The sequence below is a fragment of the Gopherus evgoodei genome, chromosome 8 (assembly GCF_007399415.2).
Source record: "Gopherus evgoodei ecotype Sinaloan lineage chromosome 8, rGopEvg1_v1.p, whole genome shotgun sequence".
NCBI lineage: Eukaryota > Metazoa > Chordata > Testudines > Testudinidae > Gopherus > Gopherus evgoodei.
The window spans coordinates 14,529,344-14,540,881 of NC_044329.1; the positions used below are offsets into that span (position 1 = coordinate 14,529,344).

General features: G+C 42.0%; 1 protein-coding gene across 1 annotated transcript in view; it reads right to left on the bottom strand.

Annotated features, from left to right (window-relative positions):
* FNIP1 (folliculin interacting protein 1) overlaps positions 1-3,244 on the bottom strand; it is a 92,774-nt gene extending 89,530 nt beyond the window's left edge. Inside the window, 2 exon segments of the mRNA XM_030573059.1 lie at positions 3,011-3,140; positions 3,143-3,244. Of these exon segments, the coding sequence (XP_030428919.1) occupies positions 3,011-3,140; positions 3,143-3,230 (218 nt within the window). The 5' untranslated portion in view covers positions 3,231-3,244.
* Positions 3,245-11,538: the final 8,294 nt, after the last annotated feature.

Genomic DNA, 11,538 nt, shown 5'->3' on the forward strand with positions numbered 1-11,538 from the left:
CCTTGAGTTCAGTGATGCAAGATAATGCCCTATGTGCCTAACTTAAGCACCGATTCTTTAAAATCTCATCCCTAATATTTTAATAAATACTTTGTCCTTCTATAGCACATTCTTCCAAAGTTTCACAGACAAGTTCATCACCACATGCCCTTCTTCACTAAGAATTATCCCCATTTTACAGATAGGGAAACTGAGGCAGAGAGAAATTAAGCGATTTGCATAAAGGAAGTCTGTGGCAAAATAATAATAATATTATAAAGAGAAGCCAGTGTTTTAACCACAAGACCATCCTCCCTCTCCTTTGAATTTCATATCAACACACAACAAACATTTGGAGGATGCACTGGACTTTTAAGTGCTTACCAGCTACTAGTAGGCTGGCCCAGATCATATGAGAAGTTTGGTTTCCTTTCATGAAATATGAGTCTGATTCCGCACTCATGCAGTATTTGGAATTCAGGCAGGGCCTTATTTAAAGTAAAATACCTGTTTCCTACCTTTATGGCTTTAAAGGAATTCTGTGCACACTCCAAGGGTTGAATGCACTTTCACTTTCCTTTATAAGAATACAACTATTATGCTGATTATTGACTTTAGCATGGTACCTTACATAGGCCTGTTATTCAGTTTTATCATTGGAAAATTCAGTTTAGCAAAATATAATATTAACGGAAGGTTAGGAAGACACCTTTTTATTAACAGTGTCTCCATTTAGCTATATTTTAGAAATAAAACTAAAAAAATCTGAATATGACCACTAATAGATTCAGCATATAAAAATATCTTAAATTGTACTACAGGAAAAAAACGGTAATTGGAAAAACACATGTCCAGTTCTGGCACACAATATTCTGTGTTAAAGGGGAAAAAAAAGATGTTGGAGGATGATATACTAAATTTTTTCTTCCTTACAACAAACAATCCTCAGATTATCCCCAAGTGTGTGGAACGCACCTGTTGAGTTATACACCAAATCCTCAGTAGAAGATTATCATTAAGAAGTGTCTTAGCAGCATGAGAAACAGGTACGATATAATTGGCTAGAACAGCCCTTGAGCCCTTTCCCAGTCATGAGAGCTAGACGCAAGATATTAAAGTGATCTAGAAAACACACACGCATCTATTACAGAGGAACTGTGGACCGTCCAAAGTGTCAGTAAAAAAATGAACCACTAAGCAGGAAAATGAAATGAAGGTGTTTTGGCAGCTATAAACAAACTTTGTTAAAGGTGTATTCCAACATTTATAACATTGGATTCTAGGTTATTTCCAAAAGTTCTCACTGACTTCCTAAGAACACAGAAGATTAATCAGTATGCTGAGAAAATGGCTATGTTGAGAGAATAGTGAGTGTGTTAACTAATTACCGCCCCGGATACTTGCAATGACAGTCTCAACAACCAAAGAAACTTTGATCAACAGATATACCATTCCAGAGGGCAGCCCTAGGGCTACACTTTTGCTGTTACATCATGCAATGAAACTCAAAAAGATATTCAAAATATTAAATGAAGAGAGGTTCCAAGTAGTCAAATTTAAAATATCAATATTGTCAGATTATGCTATTCATGCCAATAAATGCAAAGAAAGTATCATTTACATTTTAGTTACAAAATCATGATTGTATTTTAAATTAATAGTTTCCAACTAGACCAGATTTTTGCTACTCCAACTGTGACTGGAAGCTGATTAGCACTACAGAAATCTACTAGGTAGGTACTATTCTGTGTATCTATTACTATTATTATTTTATAGACACCTAAAATACCTTTTCCGAGGTCAACCTTTTAAAAACTTATTTTTAAAATTTTTATAGGTCACAACATGGGAAAACTGCCAAAAAAGAGTAGTTCTGGTCCCTGATTTTTAACTTTTCACTGGAGCCTTCATAAAGAACTGCAAAACGGCAAACTCAAGTTCTTATACCAGACAAGAGTCCACGGACCTCTAGGGATCTGCTTTCTCCAGACAACAACAACAAAAACCACAGACTGTTAGGATTTCAGAAATACTGAGGGAATTACACATACAGCCAGGTCAAACGGAAACATTTAATTGTAAGAGGTGAAGAGGGAGGAACATTCTTGGGGGGCAAGCGTTTTTCTTTTTCTTGACGTGTTGAGTTTGGCACCCTTTGATGGATTCAGTTCTGTTGTGGTTAGATCATGACAGATTTCAGGAGTAACCCTACACTTCTGTTGGCAGCCACACATTTCGCATTTGCTCTTCTCTCTGACTGTTTTTTAAGGTCGCTCTTGCCAGATAGCAACCGTTGCCCAACTTCAAGAAAGCCAAAAGAATGGCGTTTTTTTGAAAAGGGGCTTTAGACGCATCAAAGGCGGGGAAAAAGGGGGGGGGGAATTTGGGGACAGGGAAGGGAGAAAGAGACCCCAATCCACACCGAAAGGAAGAGTCACAACCCGATCGGAGAAAGCAGCTCATCTTGGGGGGCGTCACCAAGGGGCTACTTCTGCTCTGCAACTTTTTCCAAGCAGGACGGCGATGAAAATGAGCTTCCCTGCAGAGCGGCGGCTCGGAGGGCTGGTATCCCCAAGGGGCGCCGCAAGAGGAGGGCACACCGAGGGCACCTTTACGAGGAAAGCTCTCCGGAGAAACAATGTTGCATGCGTCCTCCTAGTGCATTGCTAAACGCACATCAGGGGTTTCCGTCTAGCTTATTGTGTGGCCGGAGGAACCCAGGCCAAGAAACCTCTCCACCCCCGGGGCTCTCTTGGGAAAGAGGGTGGGGAGGAAGAGAAAGAAGACATGCAAACTACATGTGTGTCAAACGGAGGAGGGGGGCTGCAAGGGGCCCAGGAGCCAACTCAGCAGCGTATCGAATCGTGCACACGAGAGTCTTCAGAGCGCGCACAATCAGAAAGGGAATGAGACCCCCCCCCCCCGACCCCCTCCTCTCTGGACTCTTCCTTGGCGGGGGGAAGGGGGGTGACAAACAGGCTAAAAGGTAACACACTGGCCCGAGCAGGGGCAAGGGCTCCCCCCGCCTTACCTGAAGACACACTCCTCCCTGGAGTCCCGGGCAGGGGAAATCAGCCCGTACTTCTTGTTGAAGAGCTTCTGAAACAGGGTGGGTGGCATTTTGGGGCGCGCTGCTCCCCCAGCCTCCTTCTCTCTCCCCCCACCCAGCGGAGGCGCTGGGGCTGGAGCAGCGAACTCCTCCGGCGGGCAGCTAGTTCCGCGAACCCGACTCCATTTGGTGTCACAGTCATATGACAAAAATTAGTCACTTGGAGCTGCCCGAAGAGGAGGATCGCAGGGAGGCGGGCCCGGGAGGGGTTTCTCCGGGGCCGTGCACAGCTGAGTGGCTGAAGCCCCAGCACCACGTGCTCCGGCAGCCCGACTGGGGTTTGGTAGGGCAGCGGGAGAGCTGGATGGATCCTGCTAGTGTTTGGCCCCAGCTCCCACTGGCTAAATGCAGAATAAATCTAACCTCTCCTAGGGCACCGATTATAACGCCGGGATCCCATTGCAACAGCGTTGCAAAAACCTCCATCCTGCACCTAGCCCCTTTCGGACCCCCTGATTCACTCACATCCCTCTCCCAGCAAAGACCCCCTAGGCCCTGGTGTGTCTCGGAGCAACGAGTGCTTCAGACATCCAGGACAGGCAGTCGGATCCCAATTTTTGCTGCTCCTCCAATAAATAAATAAATGAATCCCCTGCCTCAATAGAGAATAGGCTCCAGGTGCAACAATCGAGCCTCGTATACCCCAACTACGTGAAACACTGGGCTCTAGCCTCTGAATAGCCCACCCAATCGTATCAGCACATTAGGAAGCATCCCCATTTTCCAGTTGGCTCTGGATTATTCTGGTGGACCCGGAGAAACTGCATCTGTACTGCGTGTATTGGTAAAACGGGGGAGGAAGGGCTGCAGGCATAAATACACCAACTCCAGCAGGATGCAGCTGAAACAGAGTCGTTGCAACTTTATTCTACCAGGATTTACTGGGAGCCAAAATTTCTTCTTCCACTACTAGAAGTGCCACTTGTTCTCTATTTTGATGGTACTATTCCTGGGTACTCAGATGCAACAAGAGTGGCTAACCAGGATTTCTATTTAGGCAGTGGAATTTGTGGAAGGCCAGAACCTGGCAGGATCCAGCTGCCAAATGGACATATTTCCAGCATTGCTAGACCTTGCTACATCAGGGATCAGTGGGGTTTTGTTTGTTTGGGTGTAAGAAAGAGAGAAATGGTATATATGCTCTTATGTGGTAGAATTAGGGAGGCTGGGACCAGAAATTGGCCAGGTTTAGAACAGTAACTAGACTCGTTCTTTATTTAGGCAATGGGAATTGTGGACTTGGGTACAACAAACAGGAGGCTCCAGGCTGATCCAGCTTTTTATCTTTTCTTCCTTTGGTTCACAGGGAGTTGCCATTTAGAGATTTAAGAGATCCTCCCACAGTGCAGGGAGATGAATGAAAGTAAAAGTGGTGTTGACGCACGTGGGCGGTTCAGGCTATGCAATACCAGGGGAAGGAAGGTGAAGGAGATTTGCATGAAGAGGAAGCTTCAGCTTGTAAACAAACATCAATACTACCAACTAGTATTAAAGTGGTAACAACAAAGTAATGTATCAGGAAAAAAAACAGACAGAGTGGATGAGGTAGTAACTCTTATTGGACCAACTTTTGTTGATAACATTGAAAAGCTGGCCCAAGAACAGAGATTATTTCATTCATCTTGTCTATCTAATATTGTGGGACCAACACAGCTATAACAACACTGCAAACAGAAAGAAAATACAGTTAAAGTACCCTGGATTAGCCTCAAATCTAGGTTTTACAAAAATCAAAAGAAGCTAGAGGTTTCTGCATAATATATTAGTAAATACCTCATGGAAACATCTTTAAATAATGTAGAACAATTTTTAACAATTTAAATAAAGGCCAACAATATTTGGGTGGATCTTAGGATTCCTCATCAGTGTCTACAATGCAAACATTGCAGCATTGTATAAATGCAGAACTAGAAAATACAGTTAAATAAAAACTAATTAAAGTGAAACTCACCTCATTTAATTCTCCAAAGCAAGTGAAGTAAAACAACATGTAAGATTATTAAGAGAGTGTGTGTATCTGAATTAATCTAAGCAATTTATTTTAGTAACACTCAAAGAATGAGTTTTTAAATTATATTCTATTATTGTGACTGGGGCCTTAATTACCCTTCAATATGCACTTTTATAACCTCTTTAGGTAACTGCAGTGAAAGCAATGAGAGAAACCTTGGTTTCTTTTTCGTAGTTTATGTATAGTCAGATATGTCTACACTACGCATTTAAACCGAATTGAGCAGTGTTAAACCGATTTAACCCTGCACCCGTCCACACAATGAGGCCCTTTATATTGATATAAAGGGCTCTTTAAACCAATTTCTGTACTCCTCCCCGACGAGAAGAGTAGCGCTGAAATCGGTATTGCCATGTCGGATTAGAGTTAGTGTAGCCACAAATCAACGGTATTTGCCTCCGGGCAGTATCCCACAGTGCACCATTGTGACCGCTCTGAAAAGCAATCTGAACTCGGATGTACTGGCCAGGTAGACAGGAAAAGCCCCGCAAACTTTTGAATTTCATTTCCCGTTTGCACAGCGTGGAGCTCTGATCAGCACGGGTGGTGATGCAGTCCCAAATCCAAAAAGAGCTCCAGCATGGACAGTACAGGAGATACTGGATCTGATCACTGTATGGGGAGACAAATCTGTTCTATCAGAGCTCCGTTACAGAAGATGAAATGACAAAGCATTTGAAAAAAATCTTCAGGCTATGATAGACAGAGTCCACAGCACAGTGCTGTGTGACAAGTGTAATGGAAAGCCAAAGAATCAAATGGACCCTCATGGAGGGAGGGGGTACTGAGGACTCCACCTATCCCACAGTCCCCGCAGTCTCCGAAAAGCATTTGCATTCTTGGCTGAGCTCCCAATGCCTGAAGGGTCAAAAACATTTTCCCAGGTGTTTCAGGGTATATGTCGTCAATTTACACCCTCTCCCCCCCGAAAGAAAAGGGAAAAAAAACGTTTATCGCCTTTCTTCAGTGTCACCCTATGTCTACTGCATGCTGCTGGTAGATGGGGTGCTGCAGCACTGAACACCAGCATCCCCTTCCCAGTGGCAGATAGTACAATATGACTACTATCCATCAGCCGCCCATGAGTGCTCCTGGTTGGCCTCGGTGAGGTTGGCCAGGGGCGCCTGGGTAAAAATGGGAATGACTCCCGGTCATTCCCGGCAGATGGTACAGAACGGCTGGTAACCGTCTTCATCATAGCAACTGGAGGCTGAGGTCCATCAGCTTCCCCCCTTTTATGTCTAAAGAAAAGATTCTGTACTGCCTGGACTATCATAGCAGTGGGAGGCTGGGCTCCTCTCCCCCCTCACCCTTTAATGTCCTGCCTAGACTATCATAGCAGCTGGAGGCTGCCTCCCCCTCATTTTATCTCACTAAAAAGTTAGTGTTTCTTATTCCTGCATTCTTTATTACTTCATCACACAAATGGGGGAACACTGCCACGGTAGCCCAGGAGGGTTGGGGGAGGAAGGAAGCAACGGGTGGGGTTGTTGCAGGGGCACCCCCTAGAATGGCATGCAGCTCATCATTTCTGCGGGATCTCTGGGGCGCTGACAAGGAGCGGCTGTGCTCTCTAGTTCTCTAGTACACTTGCCCCACATTCTAGGCAGGACTGACTCTATTTTTAGACAAAACATGAAGAGAATGACCCAGGGAGTCATTCCCAGTTTTGTCCATGCGCCCTCGGCCGACCTCAGCGAGGCCAGCCAGGAGCACCCATGACAGCAGCAGACGGTACAGAACGAGTGATAACCATCGTCTCATTGCCCGTTTACAATGGCATGGCAGATGGTGCAATAGGGATGGTAACCGTCTCTGCTACCTTGCAAAGGCAAATGAATGCTGCTGTGTAGCACTGCAGTACCGTGTCTGTCAGCACCATCCAGTACACATACGGTGACAGTGACAAAAGGCAAAACAGGCTCCATGGTTGCCATGCTATGGCGTCTGCCAGGGCAATCCAGGGAAAAAGGGCACAAAATGCTTGTCTGCTGTTGCTTTCACCGAGAAAGGATTGAGTGACAACATTTACCCAGAATCACCCACGACACTGCTTTTGCTTGGTATCTCAACCCAGAATTCCAATGGGTGGGGGAGACTGCGGGAACTATGAGATGACTATGGGATAGCTAGCCACAGTGCAATGCTCTGAAAATCGATGCTAGCCTCAGTACATGGACGCACATAGCCGAATTAATGTGCTTAGTGTGGCCACGTGCACTCGACTTTATACAATCTGTTTCACAAAACCGATTTATGTAAAATCTGAATAATCCTGTATTGTAGACATACCCCAAGTCCAGAAGGAGGACCTCTTTGCAGACTGCACCTTGCCCCACATACAGCCCTATGTGTATACTTCAAGAGGGCTATATGTGGAAAGAGAGGTTCTGTGCCCCCAAAGCCTTTCTAAGATAAGGAGCCTTAGTTTCCCCTGTTGTTTATATGAATTTTTCACACAGCAAAATAGGGAGAGAATTCTTTAAATGGAAATACTGTTCCTTAATTCTGTAATGGTTTCAGAGTTGTATCTGGGACAACTTTTAATTCATTTTTTGAGACTGAATAGACTTTCAATTGATGGTGTCCTTTAAAAATGGATATTTCCTCCTCTGCCTGAGATCTGATCCAAAGCCCATTGAAGTCAATGGGAGCTGATGCTTTACAGATTTGGGGTCTACAACAGACCCAGCCTTCAGAGACTAGGAAATGACAAAAATTCATTTGCACACACACTAAAGTTTATTGCATGTATCAGTGACTCACAAAGACTGTATGATCCTATTATACCAAATAAACAAGCACATGTATGTGTATATCTACACATACATATACACAGGAGGCATCAAGTATTTTCCCCCTTAAATTGGAAGCACTTAAAATCAAAAGCACCCATCTGTAAATTACTTTTAAAAACTTAATAAAATAATTGTCTTGCTTGCAAAATCTATTTAAAAATCTAATTGCTAAGTCAAATCTCTCTACTAAACATGTATCTATATTACATATTTCAGTGATTAAAATAAATAATTCTAGTGTAGTTCTTATATAGGCTATGATTCATCTGAAATGACAGTTAAAATCCTTCAAAGATATATTTTGGCCTAAATTTTTCACGGAGAAGGCTCCCTGACTTCAGTGAACAAGGACTGCTCCTATGAGAGCTGCCTGCACAATTGGGCCCTTAGGTATTATACATGTGACTGACTGTGACCTATAACCTTTCCCCACTAATACTGTGGAGCCATTTTCCATTTCCAGTGAAATTTTATGCAGTCATTTTTCTGCCTAGACTCAAAACATGGGAAAATGCCTAACTGGCAATAAAACCAGAACAAGACTGGTTGCTATTGTGGCCTCAACATGAATAGAATTTTCTTCCTGGGGCAAAAGAGGAGCTAGACTGATAATTAATTATACCAAGTAAAACATTTAGTAGCATTTGTCAGGGTCAGGTGAAAATGCTTTAAAAAGCATAGCTGTGTGGGGGACAAGATGATGTTAGCACCCAATCCTACAAACATCCAGCCATGTGAGTAATTTTACTCATATGCGTAAGAATTCAGGCACTTGGTAATTCTCTTAAGTTTTATGTTATGCTATTTCTAGACTTAGTCATCCCAACACTGTCTCATTCTTATTTGCTTCACTTTTAAAGTGATTGGCATAAAGATGAGCTTATGTCATGAAAATTAAATTTAAGATGATGCAGGTATTAACAAAAGAAACTTATAAGTCAGATATACAGCATGAAGAAAAAGAAAAAAAAAACAAACCCTTCCAGGGGCTCTGAAGTTTAAGTGTAACAGTGACCAAAGCAAAACCTTATGATATCTGGCAATAATGGTATTAGGAACAATTTCTTGTTACAGTGATTTACCAATTGGTTTACCAAATATGAACACAGTCTAATACTGTATATAATGGCCAAAGATTTTCAGTGTTATGCTATAACCTTAATAATATAGACTCGGGGCCTAGTTATACATCCTTTGAAGTCAAAGAGTTGCAACTGAAATGACTTCAATGAGAGTAGGATCAGGCCCTAAACTTTACTGGTTAAAGTTAGACACAGGTAAAAAAGTTATGCTTGGCTTTAAGAATCCAAAGAAATTCTGATTTTCAAGAAACTAATGACATGGGATATAAACTAAGAGGTTTAGAAAGTCACACAATGTTTAAATTATTAAAACAGCAGAATCTGTATGCGTACGGATAGATTCTAATCTGAAGGGACAGACAGTGGTTGTCATCAATATCAGAAAAATCTGTGGGTAGCCAAGTCAACCTTTCTAATAATAAAAGAAAGGTGCATGAGGGAAATTGTATTCTAAAAGCCTCTTACCCATGGTATTTGAAGCATTCAGCATCTTTAGTAATCTACGGACTAAATCAATGGGACTGATAATCTAACCTGCAAATCAGGTGAATGCTCACCTTTGCACAGTCCTGGAGGAGATGGGGAATAAGGAGCCTTCTTCTGAAGCCATCAGGAAATACCATTAGACTTCTCTCTTTCCCCTACATACAGTGCACATCAAATAATCCTGATGGGGCCAGCCTCTGCTGAAATGTTGGTGGATGCCCAAAGTGCATAGGAGGGGACAAAAAGGGGGACACACACACATAGCCTAATGGGAACTGCTCCCTGAGCCCAGTTACGTCCAAGGCACAAAATAATCAATTTTGTAACTTAAAATAAGGACTTTTGTCAAGAACAAATGTAAGCCTTTACTATATCGTATGCAATATAAAGTTTAAATTAACACTGAAGCTGCATGGTGTAGAGTCCTGGATGAAATCAGAAGCATGTCATTCAAAGTATGTCACTGTGTTTGTGTCAACAGTGGAGAACCGTTCCAGGAGGCAGCAGAGGGGAATCTCATAAAACAGTGACCTTGTTGGATTTTGTGTTTTGGAAAGTATCAGGGAGGCTGGGTGGCCTTTAGAGTGTTAGTGGGGAAAAAACCTCTATTTTGTTTATAAAACCTAACTTTTAGGAAGTTCTACTGGGAACATACAAATTGATTCAGAATGTAATATGGCCAAGATAATTAATCCCAGAGCAAATTTTTACAGTATTATAAAAGAAACAGACAGCAGCACTCACTGCAACAATGATGAGTTACTGAATATGTGAATGCTTTACATCAGGGTTTTTAAACTCATCATGTGTATTAAAGAATGCAATCTAGCTAATCATCTCATTACATAGGACTGAAGTGAATGTACAATGGGTTAAATGCACCTCACCTATGTTTAAATACAAAAGGGTAAAAATCTATCCTTGGCTGATGGATTCATAAGGGGAAGCTAGCGATATTAAGAAGCAGTTTAATGTTAAAGATTTAGGCCATATAGGACAGCTGGCTAGCATAGCAAAAAAGGTAGCTGTACTATTTGTCTAAGGAAATTAAAATGAATTATGCTAAGTTGTGTAGCTGCTTTGTGGTACAGAAGAGTGGCCAGTGGAAGACCAAGACTTGCGACCCACTGATGTAGGCTGAGCACTTCCATCCCTTTTCTTTCAGATTATTTTTTCCAGGTTTGCAAGTGGTTGCAACTTTGTCTGTGGTTCTTTAAGAAACCTAGGATGTGCTCCCGTAGGGTAGGAATTTCTAAAGGAGTCTAAGGTAGCCGGTACTCAAATCAGATTGAAAGTCAATGGAATGTGGGTACCTAATTACCTTTGACTCCTTCCGAATTAATCACCTTACTTTTGTTTTAGACAAATACCACTCCCTCCCTGTCAAAACTGAGCAATAGTATCTGGAAACTTGTTGCAGAATTAGAAAATGTCTTAGATCAAAGGTAAAACAACTAGGTGCCCATCTTGCAAACATGTACATTTTATGCATGTATTAAAATGTAAGCATGTGACTAGTTTCACAAGAGTCAGAGTATGGTAGTATTAATACCCTGCCTAGTCAATACAATTACTCATGTGCTGAATTTTATGCACGTGTATACTGCTTGCAAGATTGCAGCTCTAAAGCTTCAACCTGTAAACTCTTAAGTGAGTAGCCTTTACTTAGTCCTATTGATAGACTTCAGTGGGATTACTTGCATGAGTAGAGGTTTCCAAGGTCAGGCTCCGATATGGTATTTCATGTAGACTTTCAGTAGATATTTTTCCACATGGCAAGAGCACCGCAATAAACTAACTAGTCTCTGTTCAGAATGATCATATAAGATGCTGTGGAACAGGACTGAGGTACTTGTGCAAGCTGTCTACTTGGATCACATAAACACTAAGTTTCTCGCTTTCACGAACATTATTCTTAACTTCAAAAAATAATCAGGACTTGAGCACCAGTTTTAAAGTTTTCATAATTTTCTTTATAAATATTAGCAAGTTGGCATATCAATCCAAATGTTTCTATTTAATACAATTTAATCAATTTTCTCAATTAATTGAATATATAGTGCACCTGGAGAA